Source organism: Camelus ferus, chromosome 16 (genome assembly GCF_009834535.1).
Source record: "Camelus ferus isolate YT-003-E chromosome 16, BCGSAC_Cfer_1.0, whole genome shotgun sequence".
Classification (NCBI taxonomy): Eukaryota; Metazoa; Chordata; class Mammalia; order Artiodactyla; family Camelidae; genus Camelus; species Camelus ferus.
The window spans coordinates 50,939,979-50,966,832 of record NC_045711.1 but is presented as its reverse complement, the minus strand read 5'-3'; the positions used below and the strand labels follow the sequence as shown (position 1 = coordinate 50,966,832).

At 39.8% G+C, this 26,854-nt stretch overlaps 1 protein-coding gene across 1 annotated transcript; it reads left to right on the top strand.

Moving 5' to 3' along the window:
• The first annotated feature begins 565 nt into the window (after positions 1–565).
• LOC116669306 (leucine-rich repeat-containing protein 37A2-like) lies at positions 566–26,854 on the top strand. Its single transcript, XM_032498667.1, has 16 exons — positions 566–682; positions 780–937; positions 3,258–3,329; positions 5,616–5,687; positions 8,563–8,634; positions 9,226–9,306; positions 13,265–13,336; positions 13,897–13,971; positions 17,472–17,590; positions 19,634–19,774; positions 21,022–21,323; positions 21,861–21,977; positions 24,195–24,241; positions 25,738–25,792; positions 25,874–26,007; positions 26,117–26,854. Exons 1-16 carry the CDS (start codon positions 566–568, stop codon positions 26,211–26,213), a joined length of 1,731 nt encoding a protein of 576 aa, XP_032354558.1. The 3' UTR covers positions 26,214–26,854.

Here is a 26,854-nt window from a genome sequence, read left to right as displayed (position 1 = left end):
CTCAGCATCCATCCATGACTGAGTTCACAGTTCAACCTCTGGATCTGGAAGTTACACTAAGTCCAGAACCTAATACAGAGGCTCAACCTTCTCCAGCCATGCAGGGACCCCAACTTGGCCTCCAGAGCCCCATCAGCCTTCATTGTATCAGGAGGTGACAGTTCCCACACCAGACCAGGATCACCTTGAGCATCTAATGTCATCTAGTGTCATAGATAAACCTTTGGATCTGGAGCTTACCGTGACTTCAGAACCTACTACAGAAGCTGAACATTCCACATCTCCTCCTCCAGAACACCCTGAGGTGACACTCTCCCCTTCAAGCATCACTCCAGTCACAGTTCACACTGTGGACCTGGAAGTTACTGTAACTGGAGCATCCAGTGTGGATGTTGAACCTTCTCCAACCAAGCAAGAGACCCCAACTCAGCCTCCAGAGCCACCAAAGGAGGTTGTCGTTCAATATCCACCCCATCAGGTGGTGACCATTGCAACTCCAAGTAAGGGTCATGGTCAGCACACACCATCCAGTGTCACACCTCATCATGTAGACCTGGAGCTAACCATGACTTCAGAACCTGCTATGGAGGCTCAACATTCTACAGTCCTCCGGAAGACTACAGCTCCTTCTCCTGAGGTGGCACTTGCACACCCAGACCTGACTCGAGTCACAGTTCCACCTGTAGACCAGGAATTTACCACAACTCGGCACCCAGGGTCACTGAAGACACCTGCTTCGACTGAGCCTTCAGTGGTACAGTCTGTAACATACACCTCAGAAAAGGAGCAACCGGAACAGAGCGTCCCACAAGCGTGAATCTGTCAGCTCGCACTGCAGTAATGAGACCTTGTCCTGCGTTGGTCTCAGCCCAAAGGAGAGGCTCCGCAGAGTGCCCGTGCCAGAGCCCAACAGCTACAATGGCACCTTCACTGTCCTGTAAGAATTGCTTTTCCTCGTTTGTTCTCTGCATCCTGCCTGACCTGGCAGCCTTTGGGGTCTTCCTGGGTCTTCCTCATGTCCCCAGCTCATGTTGACTGACTGCTTTTACATTCTTTTTGTCTTATAAGTGATTTCTTATCTTCATTTGCTTTCTTACTATCATTCCTTCTTCTCCCGTCTTTTACTTATAATTGCCTTATTCTTTTTCCTTCTCTATTTTTAGTTTCTCCATTATTTAGTTTCTTAACATCTTCTCTTCTCCGGTTTTGCTCATCCTCATTGCAGCAACACGTCCCTCTCCCCACCTCATTGGTGGTAATACAACAAAGTGGTTAAGAGTAGAGATTCTGGAGTCAGACTACCTGGGTTTGAATCCAGGTCTGCCATTTGTTAGCTTTGTGACTCAGTTTCCTCATCTGGAAAGTGGGGATTATCATAGTCACCATCTCGTAGGATTATTGTGAGATTTAGATGAGTTAATGCATGTAAAGCTCTTATATCAGTGCCTAGCATATATTTGAGTGTTAGCCATTATTTTTAGTCAACCCCTCAGTTATACTGATTACTTACCTTTGCCCCCAGGGTTTCTATATATAGCACCCATTTTAAGCCCAACCCACGGCTAAGTACTGTGGGAGCCACAGAAGTATGGCATTGTCTCCAGAACATCACAGTGATAGGTGGGAAGAATGAGACTACACCTTAAAAGGGAGGTGATGTGTAATTATTAAAAGATACAGAGAGGTGCTGGAATTAACCAGAACCTGGAATCACTGGGGTGTGGAGGTCAGGGGAAACTGCATGGATTAGCTAAAACTGTCACTGGAATGTAAAGACTGGCTGTGATTTGTTAGAGTGAAAATAGGGAGTACAGTCGAGGGAAAGGCGTGGCTGCAGGAATCAGGATTTAAGAGATCAGTCTAGCTGTGAAGAACTGGGTTAAGCACCAATGAAAGATATGCTATGAAAAACCTTGACTGTTAAAAATGGGGGTTTCAAAAATATGGTATAAGATGTGGGGAGCCATTGAAAGTTTTCAAGGAAAAGAGAGAAATGATGAAAACAAGAAGCTTATTTTAGATTCCATATGTAGTGTGATCTAGAGAGGAAGGTTGGATTCAGGGAGACCAAACAGAATGCTGTAGCAAAACCTAGGAGAGCGAGAATGGGCTGAACTAGCGTGGTTGTGATGGGGAGAAGGAAGTCCTGAGAGCATGACAAAGGGAAGCCGACAAGGTTTTGTAACTGCCTAGAGTCAGGGGATGAGGGGTACAAGAGAGAAAAATCAAGTATGTTGATGAGAACGATGGTGGTACAACAGGTGGAAATACAATTGGGAAGGAGAGCCAGTTTGAGGGAAATGGATTCAGTTTTATTGATGAACATAAAGCAACCAGAAGGCTTCTGTTTGAGTGGAAATGTCCCGTAGGCAGGTGGCCAGACAGGTATCTGTTTTGACTTATTTCTGATCCCCCTGAAAAATGTGCATATAAGCTAAATCGTTGTTGCTGAGGGAAGAGGACAAAGCTAAAGGTAAAGATTCAACGCCATCCACAGTCAGTGGTTGAAACTGAACCTCAGGCATTTAACAGCTTCTTTTAAATGTGTAAGTCATGGATACATTCTCACTGTTTAAAAGAAAATGTCATAGAAGTATATACAGGATAAAATGTGAAATTCTCTCCCCACCCTCCCTCCCACCCATAAGATAATTATGTTACTATTTTGATGTGTGTCTTTCTTTCCAGTCTCTTTGCATTTTTTCCCCTAATGAGGTAATAACTTTACTCCTCGTTCAGCGGTCTGTGCTTTTCCTTTTGCAATATGTCTGAGAGAGAGTTTTCCATATTAGTCTCTAATTTCTAACTGCCCCTATCCTTCCAATACCTGGAGAGAGTTAGAGGGCACTGAGCCAAAGCTTTGGTGTTACCTGGCATAAGATTTCTTTACTTGCTGATAATGATACATTCTTGCCAGTTTTATCATTGATTTGCAGGAGTCGTTTTAGACACATAAGTGACTTTGGGAGAAAAAAGACTTAACATTCAAAACAATTGGCAATATATATCCAAGAAATTGGACAGATAGGAAGGTCAGGTTCTGAGGAGATGCCTCATTGCTTGTGCAAGTGGTGTCACATTATATCTTTATTATATCTTTAGGAATTGTGCCCACTGGGAAGCTGAGAAGCTGTGGGAGTTAGAAAGCTGGTCTTTTCTGCATTTGAGTATTCCCCACAAGGTTGCCATGATTGTCTCACTTACTCTGCTCATTCTCTTCCTACCTATTTAAGGATATGAACTGTGTTTCTTCACAGAGATTTCCAAGGAAACTCTATTTCTTACATTGATGAAAATACATGGAAGCCTTACCGGTGGACTGAGAAACTGTGAGTATATTCTCTCTAAATATGCATACAAAACACTAACTGCCTTGTCAGATTCTTCATGGTCCAGAATTCCAAGGTCAACAGCCGTGTTAAAAGGTATTTCCCCCTTCACATTCCAAACCAACCTATTGATTGAAATTCTGTGTTTATTTAAAAAATTAAACTTGGCAGGCCCTCATTCAAATAAGCAAGAACCAATTTAAACTTATTTTCCATTATACCAGTAATACATGATTATATCCTCCATATAGGAAAATGAAATAACAGGTTTAGTGAAAACCCTCCTTGTGCCTTAATCCCCCACCCACACAATTTTGAGTTTAGTAAAACAGTCCTTCCAGACTCTTTTCCATGTATTTGACTACATACATATTTACAGATAACAATAAGTTAGTTGTGTGACTTTATTATACCTTTTTACATAAGTGGTAAAATCTTGCAACTTGATTCTTTAATGTCACAATACATCTTAGATTTCTTTACTTCCCAGTACATAGAGGGTTGCCCCATTCATTTAAACTCCTGCATAATATTCCATAGTATGGACATATCAGTTTAATAATGCCCGTATTGAAAGGTGTTTAGATTATGTCCAGTTTTCTTGTTACAAACACTGCTGCAATGAACATCCTTGTACATGCATCTTTGTGAGCCTGTGAGGTATTTCTGTAGAATAGATACCTAGAAATGGGATTGTTGGGGTGAAGACTATGTAGATATAAACTTCTAATTGCCCTCAAGCAACTTGTGCCAGTTTGCAATCCAGTCAGCACTCCCTGACAGCCTTTACTTCCCCACAGCCTTCCACTGCTGGATATTCTCCATATTTTTGGCTGATCTGAAGGGTGAATAAAAGGGGTTCCATCTGAATTTGAATTTTTCTGAGTACCTGTGAATTTAAATATTTTATATGTGTGCTGAGCATTTGTATTTCATCTCTGAATTATCTGTCCTTTACTCATTTTTCTATTTTTTTATACTGACTTGTAGACAAGTCAGGTTAGATAAAATAAGTGATTTTAGGGGGAAAGCTATATTCAAAGCAGTTAACTGGCATTTTTCATGGCAGTTTGTATTATTCAACTTGAATAGACAAATCATAAATATAACTCCCAAATTACATTGTTGATAAGATGTTCTACATCTTTTTGCGTTGTCTTCAGAAATATCCAAAGTATTGTCATATCTACCTGTAATCAGTATAAAAATTAATGAGAGAGTCTCCATAGTTTTTGTCCGTACTGTTTGAAATCTCAATTTTGTTGCTAAATTTTATTTGTATTTAGCTTTCTTAAAACTTACAGTTGAAAAGTTGTATCACATACCCAAATTGTTGCAAACACACTTAAAGTTTTCCAGTAATTACATTGAGTATCAGTTTTTACATTTTAATTTTAAAAATAATTAAATTAAATTAGAATTCAACTCCTTAGGCACATTAGCCACTCAAGTACTCAGTAGCCACATGTTGCTAGAAATGCAGCACTACATGCTACATGCAAGAATAAAATAAATTTACAAAATATTGTTGAATGAAAGAACATAGAGAATAATACACAAATGATTCCAGTCACATAAATTTCAAGAAGCAAGAATAAATTATATTCTTTGTGGATGATGTATAAAAGGCAAAACTACATGTGAAAAAGGAGGAAAGTAGTATTAAAGTCAGGATAGTGGTTCCCTCTAGGGAGAGGGCTGTAAGGAAAGGAGCACAGCGGGGGCTCCGGGGGCGCTGGCTGTGTTCTTTCTTGATGTGAATGGTGTTACATGCGGATTTCTAATTATTAAAGTGAACAGGTATGTATATTTTACGTACATTTTAATTTTGAAAAAAAAATTTTCCGTGGGGGAAAAAATCAAAAGACTTCATTTCCATCCCTCATATACTCTGTCTGGGACTTCCAGGTACGGTTTGGGAAAAGAGAGAAAGGAGTGGCAGCTCTGCAGCATCAGTGCTGCCCAGAGCTGGGTTCTAACCAAGGACTTGTGATCAGAAGAATAGGCATTAAATACATGATTTGCTGAGGAAGAGTGGATAGGGGTGTGCGTGTGTGTGCATGTGTGTGTGTGTGTGTGTGATGAAAAGACGTGGACACAAAGGAAGATGTGAGAAGAAATGATTAAATGAAACCAGAGTGGAGATCACCATGTCTAAAATAAGAATTAGGGTATTTAGGTGGCACCATTACCCAGATTTCCCCTACATATGGGAGTTAGTCCTATGTAGTAAATAATTGTAGTTGTTTTGCATTTTGATCCAAAAATAACCTTTTCATTTTTCAGAATTCTCAGAGATAATTCTTTGACTGAGTTACATAAGGATTCATTTAAAGGCTTGCTAGTCCTCCGGTATTTGTAAGTTAATTAGTTAATCATTTATTTACAAGTTCTTAGTTATATTATTGATAAAGTAATTAAGGAGTTTAAATTAAATAATCTCTACAGTTTTTTTGAGCAATAAAATTCTGTAATTCTCTAGGTCTGTAGGGCCCCAGCCCATCTCTAGCATCAAATACCTCCTATTCATTTTTAATTTTTAAATTTATATAGACAAGATATAGATAGAAAAACACCTTTTAGTTGTAGAGGAAAAGTGGTAATGTGGTCTGAGCAATTATGGACACCCATATGAACCTTATTATATAAGTTTCATATACCATCCACTTATTTTTAGTTTATGGCCCACAGATCAGATCCATCCCATGATCTGTATTTGCACAGCACACAAGTTAAGGATGATGTTTAAAGGGCTGTAAGTGGGAAAACGGAGGGAAAAAACAAAGGAAGACACACAGCAGAGACTGTGTGTGGCCTGCACAGCCTCACGGACTCACTGTGTGACCTTCACAGAAAAGGTGTGAAAAAGGTGCTTTAGTAGAATGAGAGAAATTAAAGCTCAGATTATCACCTACAGGACCAGAAAATATAGAACACTTACATTAATATGAATGCCATTAACTCATAATTTTAATCTAAATTAAATTCACGTTTAAATGTTAAATATTAAAGTAGATGAATTATGTAAACAGTATTGTCCAGAACGTATCAAGTTACCAAGAGAACAGACTGGTGTTAAGGATTCAGTGCAGGAACTGTTATACCAATATTAAAAATGTTTAAGGTGATGGTTAAAGTGGTATAGTTATAATTGTTTACAGCAAATAAGCATATTAGAAGTGTCCCTAACTTCACTAATTACAAAATGAAAAACTCTGCAGTGTCATTATACAAGGAAAGAAATGCTTGCATAGTAGTTTTGTTAATTTAGCGATAAGGAGATACTGTGTTCTCTGCTATAAAACATCAATTTTTATCTTTTGTCTGTGGCATCCAGAGCTGTGTATGTCATTAATCCTTACTAAGCTAACTAATGATGCTCTTTGGCAAAGAGATTCTTCTTGCAAATATAGAAGGCTGAGGGAAGTGGGTATAAGGAGCCTCACATGACCCTAAAAATAGTCCTTTTAACTATCAAACCATCCAAGCCTTAAGGGGCAACCACTTTTGTATTAGTCTTCTTGGGTCCCTCTGTCATCTGGGCTCCAAACCTTAGAAACACAGTTTGGAAAAAAATGAGATAACTGCTCAATGGATTAGGCCATTAATTACTTCTACTATGAAATACCCTCTTAGCAGATTATTTCATGTTAGCATAAGTTATTCTCACTCATTTAAAAAAAAGTCAATCAGTAAAAAAGAATATGCCAAGCAGTGTGCCTAGTGTTGTAAACACAATGATAGGTAAAACAGTTCCTTCTAGGAAATCCTGATCTTACAGGGAAAAAAAAACATAAGCTCAAACCGTCATGCAGAAACACTAAGTGGATGACAGAGTGCTGTAGAGGCATAGAAAATGGAGTGTTTCTTCTAACACAGTTGTTTTCTTCCTCCTGTTCACTCCCCAGCTAATTATTTTAAAAACTATCTGACTTTGCTTTGTGTCCACCATTGGCTTTAAACATGATAGACAACGCACATGAGTGGGTCTAGTCCATACATTCAAGGAGTTTATACTCAGAGGAAATGGGCTGCAAAAATAGCTATATAAGAAAATAAGTGGAGGGGGCAATGAGAGTTCTAAGTTGGTTTTGGAGCTCAGAAGAGGGAAGACTCCAAACGGGATCAGGGAAAATGTTACAGCAGTGCTGTTTGAACAAGACCTTAAAGGGCCACTGTATGTCATCAGACAGACATCTTGGGAAGAGTAAATTTGCAAAAAGAAGGTAGGAGAGAGGCAAAACACAGGAAACATGCTTTGAGTACCTGTAGAGTACAAGTAAGAAGAGTAGGAGATTAGGGCCAGGTCATCTAGGGCTTTGAAGGCCACACCAAGGGTAACATGCCAAGCTGCCCCGTTCCCACAGCAGTGCTCTTGGACAGACTCGAGCCTGCAGCAGAATCAGTCACTTGGAGGGCTTGTTAAAGCACAAGTTCTGCCCCACAATTGCTGATTCAGTTGGTCCAGAGCTGAGCATTTCTTCAGTAAGTTCACAAGTGATGGTGGTATTTGAGAACCACGTCTGGAGAGTTAATGACTTGGCTGTACAGGATGGCTGAGAAAGGACTGTACAGGATGGCTGAGAAAGGAAGAGACTACAGGTGCAAACACCAGTCAGAAGACAGTTACACCCACCCAGGAGAAAGGAGAGACTGAGTTAGAATCAGTGGAAGTAAGATAGCCAGCTATAGTCAAGTGTGGGTGTTTCAAATAAAAGTCAGTATTTTAGTATAATGCTGAATTAGTTCAAATTACCCATTAATAAGAGGAGTAATCCCTTTCAAGTCGTGTGAAAGCCTATCTTTTATTCTGGTATTGAGTTGGCGTAGAAAAACAGAATTAAACTGAGAGTTGTATAAATAGGAGAGTATTGCTTTTCATATTAAACATTATAATTATATATTGAGGTAAAAACTTCTAGCTTATAATCTAGAATTTGTTGAGACCACAAAAGGTTATCTAATCAATTCTTCTGCTCTGAGGAAAGATTACCTCCAAAATCTACCCAGATCTATACAGGTGTATGTTTTATTAGTGAACATCATGAAAGTGAGATTCTTAAGACAGGTGAGGGCAGGGTTAGGGGCTCTGGAAGGTTTAAATAACAATTCATAAGGTTTAGAGGTTATATAGAAGCTGCAATTATTCATTGTTATTATTCTAACCTCTAGTAGTTATTCCTACTAATTAGATATCTAGTAGCTAATTGAGGCAATATTTTCCTTTTCCTAGAGATTTATCTTGCAATAAAATACAGTTTATTGAAAGCGGTACATTTGAATCACTACCTTTTCTGCAGTTTGTGTAAGTTACAAATATAACTTCATTATGTTTGGAATTTTTATAAAACTTAATTTTTTATAAGAATAATTTGCTACTGATTTTGAAACTTTAAAATTTTAGTGTAGAAAGCTACTAGAATTATGTAGCTAATCCTTTTTGTCTCACAAAGATTTGCACTCAGATGACATTTGGCAATATCTGGAGACATTTTTGGTTATCAGAACTATAGTTACGCTGCTGCCATCTGGTGGACAGAGGCCAGAGATGCTGCTAAACCCCCCTACAGGGTACTAGAGAGCCCCCCACAACAAAGAGTTGTCCGGCCCAAAATGTCAGTAGTACTGCCCTTCGCTAGAGAAGAAAGGATCACTTATCGCAAATATTTATTGAGGATTTACCGTTTTGTATCTAATGCACCATGTATATAATCATGAAGCTATAAATCACAAGCAACTATTTTCCACAGTGAGATTTCTTTAGTGTATGGAAGGGATAATGAGGTCATGTTTCATTGTATATAAATTAGAATTACTGCCAAAAGATAATGTTCTGAAAGAATACTTTTTTCTTTTGCTTGTGGTTTTTTTTTTTTTTCTTTTTCCTTTTTTGTAGCAATCTTGGTTGTAATTCAGTCACAGACCTGAGCTTTGGAACGTTCCGGGCCGCACATGGAATGCAGTTTCTACAGAAGGTGTAAGTGAAATAGATGAATACATGTAAAAAACTATGTTTTGGTTATTGGTAATTGGTTATCTGGGTGTAAGCTCACTGTGGATTCCAGAAATTATGTCTTGAGATCGATTCTTTTTTTTTTTTTTCTTCTTCTTCTTCTTCTTTTTTTTTTAAATGAGAAAACTAAGGTACAAAGAGGCCATGCGACTTGTCTAACTCATATATGGAGCACTTGGCTCTCCCTAGTACTGATGTTTGGCACGAGCAATAAAATAAAAGGCACCCAACAGAAACACTCAAATTAGCATTGTCATGGAATCCCATTGTTGTTGCTCCAGTATGCGAATATTACTTGAAATTCCACTTTTGAATTTAATCCCTGCTCATGTGCAAAATTCCTAAATACTTAAAACTTACGCAGCACAGAGCTGCAAAGAACTAAGTTTAGCCCAGAATTCTTCAGGGAGCAAAAGGTATGGGTGCCTTCTCAAGTATTAGCTTCCTTTAAATGGTAAAGCAGAAAGAATTCTTGAACATCCACTTCTCTCCCCAACCATCCAAAACATTATTTTTCAAAAAGTCTATATTAGTCTGAAGTGAATTGTCTGTGGCCAGTAGGAACCTTTGAGGTATGATGTTTGTGTTAAGCTGTAGTGTGAAAAATACGAAGAACATACATTGCCATCACTGAATTCTCTATACTGTCTTTTCTGACTACTTCTAATAAGAAGTGTGGGTTTTTCAGAACCTTGAAAATTCTGTGACTTCTTCATGTCACAAGCAGATCACAGCAGGTAGGTTTAGTGCTCTGAAGGGGATTTTAGACTCAAGGTGAAGAGTCTCCTCTAAATCAGGCTCTGGAAAAGACTTCTGTTTGTCTTGTGGTTCAGAAATCCAGTTTCACACAGATTTCTTTGGGTTAATGAAGGTGTCGAGGGTGCATCTGGAGCTGGACTAACAGTTCTGCAGATGCCCACCAGTGGCAGCCTCCCTCCCCTCCTCATTAGTTTGCTGGTATCTAACTTGTGGAAAGAGAACAAAGGGTCAGTTTTTCTCTTGCCAGCACACCGGAGAGGGGGCTCGTTAGGTCCCTCCGCCAAGAGGTTTTAGTAGCATTGGTACCATGTCTTAAACTCATGACCTTTCCTAAACATTTTATAACACCAAGAGTCTCTTTTAGAATCTAAGTTTCCTTATGGTTATGTAGGCGAGCCAGGAGAGGAAGAATTGTGGAATCACAGTAGATAAAAATGAATGAATTTATTGGAAAACACTCACTGAGTGCCAGTGTGCACTGTGTGTCTGCACTTCACTAAGTGCTGGTGTTACAGAGAAGAATAGGCCAAAGATTTTGTCCCCAAGAACCTTTCATACTGGAAGAAAACTGATGGTAAAACTTACGAGAGCCATGCTAGCATCTCTGCAGCAGGGGCCAAGTAGGGAGGCAAGGAAGTAGAAAATGAGTAGGTGGGTTAGAAAAGATGGTCAAGCAAGAGGCATGAGCCTGATCTTGAATTTCTGTGTTCTTCTGAAATGGCAGCAAAAGTTAATGAAAGAATCAGAGCTGCTGTTGGAAATAAATTAATAGCTTTCCTAAAATTCATTCACGGTTACTTTCAAAAGATTGTGAGAATACAGTGTGTGTTGGGGGCTGGGCTCCTCCTTTGTTTTGTGCCAAATCTGGAAAGTCTAAAATGTGCCACCCCTCAAGTTGTCATTTTGTTGCCTATTACATTACTGAGGTGTTTGTAAGTTCAAATAATTGTTTACCCCTGCATTAATAAGTCTGGAAAAGGGCCCCAGCTGAGGTGGATTTATCATCAACTAAATGAAGCTGAAGCTGCAGGGCTCCCCACTTGCCTAGGTCCCTTCCAAGGTCTTGGCAGGGGTTCTAGCAATTTTAGTGTTGATAACTTTGCATGTTTTTATTAGACAGGATTTTTCCAAAGTAGGTGAGGTTCAAGACCCACAAAGCCTGGGTTTCGGGTAATTATAACTCAGTTTCTTGAATGAAACCTCTATGTTATTGACAAACCCCAGGTGAACAAGTGAGAGGTGTGCTAGAGTCTATTTTGAATGTGAAGTCAACCTCAAAGACAAGCCAAGAGCTAATTAATTAAGCAGTGTTCTTAACTTTGTGTTTTGTTTTGGTGGTGGGAGGTAACTCTTAATTATTTATTCTCCGAGGAGATACTGGTACTGCTAAGTTTAATATTTTCTCCTTGTCCTTAATTTTTGTCACTTTGATTACTACGTGACTTGGTGTGCTCCTCTTTGGGTGGATCCTGTGTGGAACTCTCTGTGCTTCCTTGACGTGGGTGACTGTCTCCTTTCCCAAGTTGGGGAAGGTTTTGGTTATTAGGATGTGGGCTGTGTTTGAAGGCTCCCACTGTCATGGAGAGCAAAGGTCTAGGACTAGCTAAAGCAATGCAGATCTCACTGTCCTGACAGAAGTTAATGTGTTTTTCTTAAATAAATTGCTCCCCAGATTGCCACAAGCCCATTGGTTAAATTTCCAGAGTTCTGAGAAAGTTGATTCTGACCATTTTTGCAAGTTTTTTTGTTGTTGTTTTATGGAGGGATGAATTTTCAGATGTCCTCACTCCACCGTTTTAGTGATTAGCCTGCAATATGGTTTAAAATCTCTAAAGCCTCAGTGACCAGAGGCTAATTAAATATTTAATCATGGGAGGTAATTGAAGAAAAGAAATAAAAGAGAAAGTGTGATTCTCATAGAGGCTCTCCCAGATTGGGAGATGAAATTTGAAAAGGTATTTCTATATTTAGTGCTCTCAAAATTAAGGTTAAAGTAATAAATTATTTTAAACACACTCCTTTTATTATTTTTTTCTTCTTTTTTAAAATACAGGTTAAACACAGGATTTGGAGTCAGAACTGAGTTCAAATTCCAGCTCTGCTCTTACTAGCTTGATGAGTTAGGACAAGTTATATAACTTCTCTGTGCCTTGGTTTCCTCATTTGTAAAATGGGATAATAATATCTATCACATAAGGTTACTGTGAGGATTAAATATTAAATGCTGATCATAGGTACCTGGCAATCCAAAAGGTGTTAGTTGTGATGATCTTTATAATATTCTGCAAAAGTACACTAATGATTCTTGAATAGAGTTAATTAACCTAAAGGCAAATTTTCTTCTTGTTTCTTTTGGGTTTTTAAAATTATTTTCTTTTTCTTGTTTGTTTCAAAGAATTGAGAAGAAAATCTATTCCAGCATTTTGGAATAAAAATTTGTTCAGAAAATGAATTTGCCACTTTGTTGATATATAAACAAAATGGTATTTATTCAACAAACATTTCTTAAGTACCTGATAAATACTAGGTAGGCACTGTGTCAGGCACAGAGATGGCAATGACAAAGTATAGTCCTTGCTCTCATGGCGCTAACAATCTAGGAGACTGACAAGTAAGCAGGTGATCCCACACACAGTAGCAAAGGGTGTGATAGAAGAACACACATGGGAGTGTGCGGTGGGAGTGTGGGTCTCCCCAGTTCCTCTTGTATTTTTCTCTTCAGCTCCAGAAGCAAGGGATTGGTCCCACTTTTGTCTTTAACTGGGTAGTTTAAAACATGCAATTTAAAAAATTTCTAGAGATGAAAGAAAAATGCCTTCATTTATGGAGGACACTAGAAATAGTATTTCTTACAGAGGAAGGGCTTCCTACCAGCATAGTCCCTTCTAGGGCTTTTGACCTAAAAAGTTCTTTGGCATATGTTTTTCTTTGCTATCCACTTCCCCCTCTATTTTTTTCTCTTTCTATTCTCTACTTTATCATCTAGACACCTGGGTAGTTCCCAAATGAAGAATGTTTTACAAATTCTAAGGGTGATTTATAGGTAAATTCAGAAAATGACCTTTTTTTTTTTTACCTTTAAGTTTCATACCAAAAAATGAATATAAAGTTTCATGGACATTACTGAAAATGCAGATAATTTTACTGTCATTCTATTTTTCAGAATTCTTAGTCATAATCCTTTGACAACAGTTGAAGATTCTTATCTTTTTAAATTGCCAGCATTAAGATATTTGTAAGTATTGCAGCAGTCTTATGGCTCTTGAGTTGATTTCTGCTCTTTTTTGCTTTCATCAGAGATTGAGGATTTTGGCTAAGAAGTCATAATTTAAATTTTAACTGGGTTATTGAGGTAAGAGTTATTGGTAAAGAAAAGGATTAAGAAAGGATGTATATGGGTAAGACAGCCAGCAGAGGAAGAAAATTGTGTTGAAAAACACTTACAGAGATCAGACACTGTAAAAATAAGATTTATCCCAGAAAGCAAAATGGAATAAGGTGTACATTATTTAAAAAAAAAAAAAGTAATCAAGAGAGGTGGATGCAGTTGAGATTGAGAGGTAGGATAATGGTAAAAAAAAAAAAAGAAAAAAGAAAAAGATGGTCCTGTTCAGCACCAAGGTCAGTAATTTAATGATGTAAATAAATTTAAATTTTTTCAATAAGAGCTCCCTGGGATTATTGTCTATGGCAAGTAAGAAGCCAGAATTGAAATAATCACATATTAATTATCTTCTTAAGTGTAGAATTTTTGTCTTTGGGTTTATATCATGCCTGTGTGGGCTTTTCCTTCAGAGACCTGGGAAAAACAGAAGTCTCACTTACAACAATTGAAAGAATCCTCATGATGAGCCTTGAATTAGAAAAACTGTAAGTTGATTTTTATTACATTTATTTTCAGTTAATTGTTTTTTTTAAGTTTTATTATTTCCTTAAGTCAAGTTTATTGTTGTATAAGTTTCATAATTTTCATATAGTAGAATTCACTCTTTTTATAGAGTTTGCTGTGTTTTGACAAACGTGTAGTTATATAGCCACCCCCACATCTGAGATATAGAAAACTTCTGCAGCCCCAAAAGTCACCTCATGTCCCTCTGAGGTCACTCCCCTCCTCCCACCACCAGCCCTGGCAACCAGCAGTCTGATTGTTGTCCCTATAACTTTGCCGTTTCCAGAATGCCTTGTAAGTTAAGTCATAGGATATGTGGCCTTTTGTTCTTGGCTTCTTTCACTTAGCCAGTCTCTGGAGATCCATCCATGCTGTTGCACCTGTCCGTAGTTCATTTCTCTTTATTGCTGAGTAGTGGTCCAGTTGTGTGGATATACAGTTGTTTATGCATTCATCAGGGGATGAACATTTGAACGGATGAACATTTGAATTGGATGAACATTTGAATTGGATGAACTTTGTTTCTAGTTTTTTTGGCTGTTATGAATAAAGCTGCTAAAACCCCTCATGTATGTGTAAACATACATTGTGTGAATATATGTTTTCATTTCTTTGGGACAAAATACCTAAAGATGGGATTGCTGCATCCTATGCTAAGTGCATGTTTAACTTTTTAAGAAACTGCTAAACTATTTTCTACAGTGACCGTACCATTTTGCATTCCCATTAGCAGTGTACGAGAGTTCCATTTTCTTCACATTTTTGCCAACAGTTGCTATGATCGTTATTTTTAACTTTAGATAGTTTAATAGTTACGTAGTGGCATCTCAGTGTAGCATGCCTAGTGATTAATCATGTCAAACATCTTTACATATGCTTCTTTTCCATCTGTGTATCTTTGAATTTTTTATCTATATTTTTGATTAAGTTTTGAGTGTTCTTTATACATTCTGGAAACAAATCCTTTATTCAATATGTAATTTGCTAAGTATTCTGTGATTTAACTTCATTCTCTCAAGAGTCTTTCACAGGGCTGAAATTCTTAAATGATCATGTCTTATTTGTCTGTTTTTTTTTTTTAATGGACAATGCTTTTGGTGTTGTGTCTAAGAAATCTTGTTTAAGTCAAGGTCATAAAAATTTTCCTATTTCTCAAAGTTTTATACTTTTAGGCTTTATGTAAAGATCTTTGAACCAATTTGAGTTCATTTATGTATATGGTTTGGATTGAATTTTTTTTTTATGTGGATATTCAATTGTTTCAGCAAAATTTGTTCAAAAGACTATTCCTTCTCTACTCAACTGCCTTTGAAGCTAAAAGTCAATCTGTCCATATCGCTCTAGTTTTGGACTTTATATTTTGTTCCTTTGATCTTTTTGTCTATCTTCCCACTCATATCAGAATATCTTGAAAATGTAGCTTCGTAAGTCTTGAAATCAAGGTGGTGTTAGTTCTCCAACTTTGCTCTTTTTCATAGTTGTTTCAGTTATTCCAGGAATTTCCATGTGAAGTTTAGAATTAGCCTGTCACTTTCTATTGAAAAGCCTACTGGGATTTAGATCTGTAAGTCAATTTGGGAAGAATTAATGTCTTAACAATATTGAATCATCTGACCCATGAACACGTTATACCTCTCCATTTACTTAGGTCTTCCTTAACTTTTCCCAGCAACATTTTGTAATTTTCAGTATGCAGATGTTCTACATCTTTTGTCAGAGTTTTTCTTAAGGATTTTATACTTTTAATGCTACTGTAAGTAGTGTTTTAAAACTTTAATTTCTGATTATTTGTTGAGAGAAATTAGTTTTTGGTATATTGATCTTACAGTCTGCAAATTCAATAACTCATTTATTAGTTTCAGTAGTTTTTTTGTAGACCAACACTGTGTCACATCCAGTTATTATCATTAATCCTTTCATGTGGTTCTTTTCCTGGCCTCAAGTAACTCCTCACACACATGCACTGACCAGTACTTTGTTGAATACTCAAGAGATCCCTCTGCATATCTCCAGAGTTCTTTGTCTGTGCACCTCTTTTCTCTCTAGTGCTGTGCTTTGTGAACTCTAGTCACCTTGATTTTCCTGGACTCTTCCAATTCCTCAGTCAGGGAGTCCTCCAGTTTCTGTCTGAGTCTCTCCTCCCTGTACCATGACCTGGAAACTCTCTGAAAGAAGTAAACTAGGGGAGTCATAGGGATCACTTCATTTTTATTTCCCATCTCTTGGGGATGACTGAACTTTATTGCAAGAGGTCCAATTTCTTGAGAATTGTTGTTTCATATATTTAATCTTTTTTCCCCCCACATTGTTTCAGATAGGAGGTTAAATAGTTCTGTTACTTCATCTGGGCCAGAAGTCAGTAACATTCTTAAATGTGTTTAGATACAGGGTCCAATCAAAGATTAGGTATTGCATGTCATGTCTTTGTTTCCTTTAACCTAGAACATTTCTCTACTGGTTTTTTGTCGTTGTTGTTGGTCTTCTACGACATTGGCATTTTTGCAGAGCCTAAGCCAGTTTTTTAAAATTGCCCCACAATCTGAATTTGTCTATGTCTTAATTAGATTCAAAGCAAGCATTCTGAGGAAGAATAGATATCCTGGTGATATATCCTTCCTACTTCATCTCTTCAGGTTGCCTGATGCTAAGTTTGACCACTTGATTAAAGTATCTTTGTATCTCTCCATTGTACAGTTATCTTTTCCCTTGGTAAGTAATAAATATTCTATGGGGTGATAGTTTGGAATCAGTGAAGATCCTACTTTCACTCTTCACCCAAGTCTGCATCAATGATAATTTCATTCTGAATTGAGTGTCACACTGGTAGTTGCAAAATGGCACTTCCCTAATTCTCTCTGTCCTTCTACATTATTAGCTAGCATTGTTCTGTAAAGAAGTGCTCCCCCGACTTTGAGTATTATTATGAACTCACATGCTTTTCTTTAATATAATTGTTTTACCTCATTGTTTTTCTCCTGAATGTTTAGGTTATCCAGAGTTGGTGAATGTGATCTGTTATTATTTAACCATAGTGTTTTTTTAATCCCCAGAGTAATTTCTAATACATTTCCTACTCACAACTAGGAATTGAGAAAGGGACTCCAGAAGTTGGGGACTTACTCAGACTCTTCCTGGAAGTCTGCCCTCTTCCTGTGCACTCTCAACCCAAAGTGAGACTTTAGGGTTGGGAGGAGATACTTCTGAATTAAACTACAGATCAGTGTCACCCAACTCTAATCCCTGTCACCTTCTTCCTAGGCTCACCAACACCCACTGCCATCCTTACCCTTCTGTTGGACACTTCTGTCTCTGTATTTATTTACAACAGTTAAGAGCAGCAGTTGGCCAACTGGTGCCTGTGCCAGTTCTCCAGGCCATGTGCCCTAAGAACTCCTTTCTTCACTGCCCTGTGGTGGCCTTGGCCTGCCTCCCTACTCAAGTCACTCCTTTACCACTAATTTAATTCTGTTTCCATTTATAGAATCTTACCTAGCCGTCGGACCTGCTGCCTCTGCCAATTTAAAAATACTATTGAAGTTGTCTGCAAGACAGTCAAACTGCACTGTGACAGGGACTGCCTGACAGAGACCACACATTGTGGTGAGTCTGCACTGCCTGATAATAAATTTTTAATCTTTTTAAATTTGTTTTTAATCAGTGATGATAAAATGTTTAAACAATTGATGTAATAGAATTTTTTTTAATTTTTATCCATTCAGAGTTTCAATTCCCTAAATTTCTAAGACCCCCCTCCCTTGCTAAAAGTTAGATTCTTAGTTACATTACGAAACTCATAATATCCTCAGTTACATTGTTAGCTTAGTAATGTAACTGATTCACATACATAGAGGAACAAGAGAAAGGCATGGAAGCGGGAAGGGAATTAACATTCATGGCCACATACTGTATATTGTGCTCTCTGTTGGATGCGTTATCCCCAAATGAGAACTTTTTCATACACTGCATCACAGTTTGTAAACCGATTTGATATCCATTAGTTTTCAAGTACCCTTTGTCTTTGGGGCAAGTGTAAATATATTTTTGTTTATTTTGTTTACTTTTGCAGTTTTATAAAAGAATACAAGTGGTGGTGTTTTATGTTTTATTTGGAGCCTGAGAGTTTCTGGTTCCGTAACCAGAAGCTGCTACCTAGCCCTTCCAGTGGATGGGGTGGCTCTTTTATTCTTAGACTGTCCAGCTCTGAATCTCAAGCATTCCTATACACAAAACACTAAGATGCTTTCAAAGATTTTTGTATACATTAGATTTACTGGCACTTAACTTAATGACTTCCAAAATATGCTTTCATGCCCAGATAGCTTGAATACTGGTCCCTAAGAATGAGCTGGAGCACATTATAAATAATAACATTTTGCTACTGACAGAAAAACAGTTCCTTATTTTCCAAACTTTTTTTTTTTTTACTGATTATATTATTCCCTTCTCCCTCAGAAGTGGTCAGAACAGGCATTTTAAATCTCCTCTCACGGTGAGCAAAAGCAAGATCAGAGGCGTTAAGTGCTGTGGCCTAGTGCCTAGATCTTCTGTGCCTGGTTTCGGGCTGTCTGTGACCTCTTGTTCCTCCTTTCTCATGAACCTTCACCTCTTCCTCTGACCCTAACCACCGCCACCAAAAATACTTCTAATCCTGGAAGAGAGACCCAGCTGCACAGGGGTACACATGACCTTCAGAAAGTTGGAAGCTTTTTTTTTAATGTTTTTATTTTTAGAGGGGAAGTAATTAAGCTCCTCTATTTTTAACGGAGGTGCTGGTGATTGAACCCAGGACCTCATGTATGGTAAGCAGGCACTCTACCCCTGAGCTATACCCTCCACCCCAAGTCAGAAGCTCTTGATGGGTCCCCAGGTAAGGCTGGGAATACTAGGAGTGAAATGAAATGAAACCAAAGTAGGCATCTGACAACAGTTGCTTTTTCCCATCCGCATTTTAGGACTTCAGGTATTCCATTGATTTGTTGAACATTCCACATTTGCATACAGCCTGGCAAATCTCTTAACCTGCACTCCAGATCCCTGCCCACATGTTAGCGGAAAGCCAGGGTGGACATGGTGTTTCTCTCTGTATAGAGCCTCCTGTCATGGGGACTGGGATATATGGGAGCAGGAACCAAGAAGTGGAATTGGGGGGTAAGCAGAAAAGATCACATCAAAATGAGGACCTGTTAGCAGCGGGTGTTGTTGTGATCACCTGTGAGGGGAGCAGGACATGAGCACACTGCGGAGGCGGAGAGCAGAAGCCTTGCACTCCTCTGCGTCTGAGGCAGGGTGGGGTAGGGTGTATGGAAGTGAGGAGTCACAGTGGGTCTGCAGAGCATCCTGCTGAGTGGGGAACAGCTGTCTTCCAGCCTTGACTTCTCGAGTGCTGGGCAGTTGGCCCCTGGAAACCAGTGGAATAATCCTAAGCACTGTTACTCTGTTTCACACCATGGGATTTTCTGAGTAGATAGCCAGTTTTTCAAAATATATCTTTTTCACCTTCTGTTGTGAGGTTTCTTTTTCACTCTGTAAGTGGCACCCAGACTGTTTGCTGATTTCTAATTTATTTGACTGGGATATGTGGCTGTGGATTGGCAAAAAGCTGTCCATCAGCCTTCAGTTATCAAAAAGACTCTTTTTTGACAGGTGAAGGAGCAGCTGTAGGGAACATAGAAGGATTGTTCATGAAGGTGTTAGAAGCCCGGAAAAATAATACCAGCACCGAGCTGATTATTGAGTCAGAGAAGGCGTCCTCAGACAAACATGATGTCAGCTTCTCAGCCTTCGTCGATGAACAGCTAGACTTTAATGATGAAACTGATGTTATCAGTGCACTAAATTATGTACTGCCTTATTTCTCGGAGGGAAATCTAGAAGATTTAGAGACAGCATTTTTACCATTCATTAAACTTCTTTTTTTACACCTACAAGATGGAGATAAGCCCCTGGGTTATTTGGGAAAAAACACAAGGAACCGTTTTGTTAAACCTAAATCCAACAATTTACTTATAAAAATAAGTTGCAGACATTCTATCATCTGAAAAAATGGGCAGGTTCACAAATGCAAAAAAAAATCGAAGTTAAAAAGAAGGAAAAAACTGCCAGGCATGTACATGCCGATCCTTTGGGTCACAAATTATGGCAGACCTTTCAAAAGGAATTGGACACTGCCCAACCACAGGAAAACAGCCCAGCAAAGACTGAGAGTGTAGGGGAAAGGCTGCAGGGAGTGGACTGGGTCCTCAAGGACCCAGATGTCATCATCAAAGGAAGTGTCAATGAACTGAAGCATTGGGGGAAACAGAATGCCCAGCCAGCTGCGGAGAACACTGCCAAGGAAGAGGCGCTCAGGAGGCTGGCCCCAGGAGCCAGGGGGCAGCTTCACATGCGGAGGCCCCGGAAGTTAGTGGGAAGCTCTTTCAACACAAAACCTTCGTTTATAAATGAAGATAAAGCAGCAGTCTCTTCTTCCCTGCCTCCTGCCTCCACCCTTCCTAAATCTGAGGTTCAACAGGAATCAAAAGACTTATCCTACACTATTTTAGAAGATGCAGAAAGTATAGTTAGAAATATGGAAGCTTCTAAACCAACCTCGCGTCCCAGAAAAAAACACATGTTTCTTGGTCCTCGCTCTCGTGCGATGCACAGAGCATTCCAGGCTGAAAGGAATCACCATTTGAAAAGGGAAGAGCTACTCAGAATATCTGCAGGTGGGCCTCCATCCTCTGCAGTGAGGAGCCTCATAAACCCTCCTTCACGAGAAGCTATTTCTTCAGAGGAACAACTGAATTCTCAGGAAAATCCTCTGGAAGAATTTTCTCCTTCAGACCCTCTTGTAGGAAAGGTGACTCTGCCAGAAGGAGCTATGTCTGAAGTCGCTGCCCGTACGGATATTCCCAGCACATATTCTGTTACTGCAGGCAACTTTATGCCAACTGTTGAACACACGGACGAAACACAACAGGAATACCACAACGTGGGTACTGAATTACCCTCTAAACCCACCGGCTTCACTTCCCCAGGGCCTTCATCCTTGGGTGATCAGTTTGAAATCCAGGTAAACCAGCAGCTACGGTCCATCATCCCGAATGATTATATGAGAAGCCTTATTTCACACATGATCCGGACTCTGAAACTGGACTGCACTGAGATGCACGTGAAGCTGTCCTGTGCCAAGTTCTTCACCAGAACAGGCCTCCTGATAAAGCTGCTCAGTGAACAGCAAAAAGCAAAGATGTCCAAGGCAGAGGGGAATACCGACCTATGGAAAGCTGAGAACTATATCAGTGAGAGCACAGAAGACCGGAGTGAACAGACAAGGATGGAGTCAAATGAGGTGAGGACAGTGCCTGAAACAGGGGACCTGGACTTTTACTCAGTGTAGGACATGCCATTAAAGTGCCAAAGCAGGAAGACCAGGGGCTCCTGGTCTGTATCTTACCCATGAAACTGGCTAAGACAGCGATCTCCCACTGTGCTCATTTAGAGAATGGTGCCACTATTCCTAGGGGAGCCTTAACACACAAGGTGAATTGTTAGGAGAAAATGCTGATGATAAGATCAGTAACACATGAGATCTGGTATGTTGTTTAAGAACCTATAAGCTACTCACTTGAAAGGATGGGGTTTAGAGTAGTTTAAGAATAGTTTGCTAAGGGGGAGGGTATACCTCAAGTGGTAGAGCACATGCTTAGCATGCACGAGGTCCTGGGTCCAATTCCCAGCACTTCCTCTAAAAATAAACAAACCTAATTACCTCCCATCCCCCACCCACAAAAAAGGAAGAGTGAGCTAGTGTCTGAATAGTTTTAAGAATAGTTAGAGTTCATCTTTTCTCTTTGTTTTTAAAAGAAATTACTCTTTACTTTTTTAGCTCACAGAAGAAGTTCCGGGGTCCAGCTATACCAACAAACTCATCTTCACAATATCACTATCTGTGACAGTAACTGCAGTAGTGGCAGTCTTGGTTATAAATTTCTGCCTTTTTGAGGTAAGGACAATTGAGATTCAGAGCCCTACTCCATAGTCCTCTTCATTCACAAGGACTGAGATAGGCTTTGGTCTTTATGGAAGTTATATGCCTGGGATTCTTAAAGGAGCTCCAGTCCCAGGGGGTCTCTGTGGAACTGAACCCAAGGTAACAAGCCATTAGGCTATTTTGAAAAGTCAAGTTTATAAGAAGGCCAGAGTTGACATGGTAGTAAAATTTCTTCAACTCAAAACACTGCACCTCACCAGTCACTCTCATTCCTTCACTGCTTTCTTTCCTTGTTGGGTGAAATGATAAGGTACATCATCTCCACCCTCCTGGAGCCTTCAGTCACTGTGGGAGGGCTAAAAGGACATGGCTGAGAGAAGTGTGATCTTGTCGATTCATTAGATTTACTTCCAGCTTTCTTCTCTGGTGTGTAAGATATTGTGCAGGTAGGTTCCATCAAAATATTGTTAATAAAATCCTGCCTCAGGCTCCTCTGAAGTGTGTCCTTTTGTTGTAGTTCTGTTCTCAAACCGTAGCCTGCTGACTGCCATGGAGGCCTGTCTCTGCAGGAGGACGTCCTCTGCTTGTGTGGACACAGAAGCCCTGTCTGTAGAACAGATGGTTTCTCACTGACAAGTAATAATTTTGCGTTCTGATTTCTGATCAATACTGTGATACCGATAAAGGGAGACTGCCTCGATAGGAAGATGTGAGATCCCTCTTGGTGAAGAGAGTCTGATTTCTGAGTCTAGGAACCTGAGGACTAGCATGGGGTCAGCTTGCTAGTCATTATTGGCCATTGCCCAGACTGTGCCCCCTGCATTTCCAGGTGGCATATGGCCTTGAGCTTTTGTAGAATTTCTATAAACTCCTTTTTTGTTGCTTTAATTGCTATGTAGTTTAAACTTGCATAAACTTTGTATTTATTTATATCACTTTCATTATTTCCTCTCCACTTAGATGATTAGTTTTTTCAGGACAGGGACCATGCAGTGTTTTTCCTAAAGTTGACAAAAATGATGTTCAGTGGAAGAGAGATGACGCATTATGTCAATTCCACAATGAGAAGTAATGCAACATATTTATTTGAAGTAGCTAGAGAGCCCAGCAATCAACAGACCCATGTGTTCTTTGAATTTTATTTATTTATTTTTTTTTTGTGTAGTTGAGGTAGGGGATCTAACTTCTTCCCCCTGCATGAAAATCGAATTGTTTCAAAGTTTTCTACTGAATGTTTCATTCTTCCTTCACTAATCTAAAAATACTGTCTTTATCTGGACACTGTTCTATTGATCCAGTTATCTTTTCCTATACCGGTACCAGTACCACACCACCTAATTCCAGTTGCTCTGGAACATACTGTATAAATGGTAGGGTAAGCTCCTGCTCTTTGACCATCTTTTTCATACTATTCTTGCACAGTTTCTCTACCAAATGTCAACTAGCCAGGTTTTGTTGAAAATTTATCTTGGATTTAAATAGGACTGCATTGAATTTGTAGGTTAATTTGAGGAGACTTGATATCTTTACAACATTTTAGGAAGATGGTATCCCATGCCATGTATACATTTTTCACTTTAATGTCCTTCAGAAGAGTTTTAACGTTTTCATCACAGAGATCTTATACACTCTCAGTTAAGTTTATCCCTAGGTACTTTATGCAGTTTTATTGATATTGTAAATGGGGTATTTCTTCTACTTGTTAGTCATTTGTGTTACATAGGAAAGTTTTTGAGGTTTATATGTTGATCTCTTGATTTTGTATGTAGCCATCTTCCTGAATTCTCATATTGCCTCCAACCTAAAGGATGTCCGTCATTTCATATGCAAACATGCTCGTCTCTTCCTTTCCAGTGTTTTTCTTACTGCAGTGATGAGGACCTCCTCAACAGTGACCAGTCATGGCCATATGATAGGCATCCTACTCTTATTGGCTTTAAAACCATGCTTAGGTTTCTGGTAGATATTTTTGTTTCCCTACTTCTAAGAATTTTTATTAGGAATTATCTGTTACCTAAAACAATCAATAAAATGTATTGCCAGCTGCACACAAGATCCTAAGTTGGGTACTGTGAAAGAGGCAAAAGGATTATTAAACAAGATCGCATTCCTTCCACAAAAAAGTCTTCGTCTCCCTGGATAGATAAGACTTAAAATAAAAAGGAATGAATAAAGATTTGGAGATAGTCATTGTGATGAATAATTCTGATCATGTTTCTTCCAAAACAGATTTATTCTCACAGAACAGCAGCAAAGGGCCATAAAAAAAGCATAAGGTAAATACTACTCTGGTAACTTTTTATTTTTCATTTTACCTTTGTGGGGGAGGTAATTAGGTTTATTTATTTTTAACGGAGGTACCGAGGATTGAACCCAGGGCCTCGTGCATGCTGAGCAGCTCGCTCTACCACTGAGCTGTACCCTCCCCCTAGTCTGGTAATTTTTGAAGTAGGATTTTAGAACTAGAGGAGAACTTAGACCTCATCTATTTCAATCTTTTCAGTTTATAGTGAAGAAAGCACAAAAGGCAGGAAGAATATTTATCATAATGCTTTACCTGAATTTATTTACCAGCAAAACTAGCTCCCCAGCCAAAGCTGAGTTGGAAAGGGACAGGCCCAGATGCTCTGCTTTTCCTAGTCCTTTAAGGGAAGAAGGGGGAGGGGGAGAGGTTTGGGTTGTTACCTGTTCCTGCTGGTGGTGGCCATCAGGCTGGGCTGGGCCAGTGGCCTTGGAGGTCCTGCAGTAGGGAAGGCCGCATGGTTCTAGGGTTTGAGGACCAGCCTCACTCAAAGTTGTTGGAAGGGAGAATATATGAGTCCTTCCTAGAAAGTGACAGGAAAACTCCCCCTGTCATCTTGCTGGTTTTTCAGGCCCTTACTCTATTCCCTTTGTCCAAACCTCTTAGAATTTTAAGTGGGAGAAACTTTAGACAGTCGTTTATTTCTTCCTTTTATATTAAGGAAATGGAGAAAGAGAAAGGGAAAAGGTCTTGCCCCATGGCCATACTGCTAGTGAGTATCAAACAGATGGTTCTTTTCCACTGAGGACTTCATTGATCACACTGCTTGGGCTGTGAGCTACATTTTATGTCACAAATCAGCAACACATACTATAGGACACAAGGAGTTTCTAGAACAAACTTACTATGCAGTCTGATTTTTTTCCTATTGTATGTATATTCCAAAAGGAATATTTTGTGTTTTAGTGCTGGTCATGGCCTTTAAACTGATTTCACAATTCACTTAGCATTGGGGACAGCCTTCGGTGTGAAAGTCAGTGAGTCAGATAACTGCTAGTTGGACTCGGGTTTACTTGGTGTGATTCAGCTTACAGGACAAAGCAGCTAGGAAAATAGGGGCTCCCCCCACCCAGCCCCCAGCACGTGCTGCCTGTGAGACTGCGTCTGCAGAGGGCTGGGGTGAACACTTCGAGTCACATGCTTCTGCCCCGCACGGCTATGCAGGGTCTTCCCTGCACGAGGGCACTTGGCAGGGCCGAGCAGGCGAGTGGGGCTAGAAAGTCTGGCCGAACTCTGTGCCCGGCCACACGCAGAGGCCTGTCCAGGGACACTGGGGGCCCATCTCAGACAGGCATGTAGAGCTTCTGGGAGCCCAGTGTGCATGGAATTATCATCAGGGTCCAGGTGTGTGGTGCCTTTGCTGGTGGTGAGTGTTCACTGAGGTGCCCATTTAGTCCTAATAAGACGAGACAGACACTGTGAGGTGTGGAAAGTGGCACGCATCACTAATTGTGTGTGTTTTCTTCCAAGGGGCTTCTTTCAGTTTGTGCTGCGTAGAAAATGCCCAGAGGAAAGCGAGAGTCAGGTAAATCTCAGGAGGATAAAGCATTGTTGCCAGCAAAAGCAGGGGAGACGCAGAACAAATGTCCCCCTTTTTCTGTTCTAGGAGGACTTCTGGAGGATGCAGCCGCTCTGGCTCAGGGACTTGTACAGACCTCTCAGTGCCACACGCAAGAAAAATATGGCACAGAAACTACATGATGAGTCTTCTGATGAAGAGATTTTCAGTAGGGTTGTGAGGTAAGTGATCTGGGATAACTTATACTTCTCATCCAAGTGAGGAAATAATGAAAATTTTAACTGTCCCTTTCAAGAGTAAAGGCCCTCAGCACTGTTGTTCTTACCCCAGGGCACCCAGAGATGGCGCAGCTGACGTGGTTCTGACCATTGAGCCGGAAGAGCCGGATGAGGAGAGTGAGACGGCACCGGGGAGCAACGCGGTGTGAGCCCCGTCCCGCCTCAGGCTGCCTGTGCATTTTATTTTCTAGAAATAATAACCTTTACAGTAATTTTTGGTCCTTACATATTTTTTCCCAATTAATATCTACTAAAGGTATAACTATTATCATGAGGAGGTCTAAAGACCATCCGTCTTTAAATATTGGTTAGGGATTCTTAACTGGGATGTGCTCCAGCAAAGATAGTAAAGAAAGCAAGAAGAGAAGGGAGCCAGGAAAAGGCCCAACCCGGGAAGCAGGGAGGGGCAGTTCCAGGATGGCAGCTGTGTGACCGGCCGAGGAGGTGACTAGCACACACTGGAGCACAGAACCTGGAGGAGGGGTCTCTGAGGGAAGTGGGCGCTGCTAAGCCCCAGAGCTCTGGAGCGCTGAGGACACGGCATGGCAGAGAGTGCAGAGAGGGACGGAGAGGGCACTGAGCACCTGGCTCTCAGGAGGGGACGCGAACGTAATCTATTATTAAGTTCTATGGGGAACAATATTTACACAGTCACAATTCTGTAAAAAGTACCAATTATCTGGAAGTAGTGACGTAACTAAACCTCAAGAATGGACTGGGAGGGGGCTGCAAAAGAACTAACAAGTCAATGTTATCAGGAATCCAATAGACAGTGTTTAAGATGGATAAA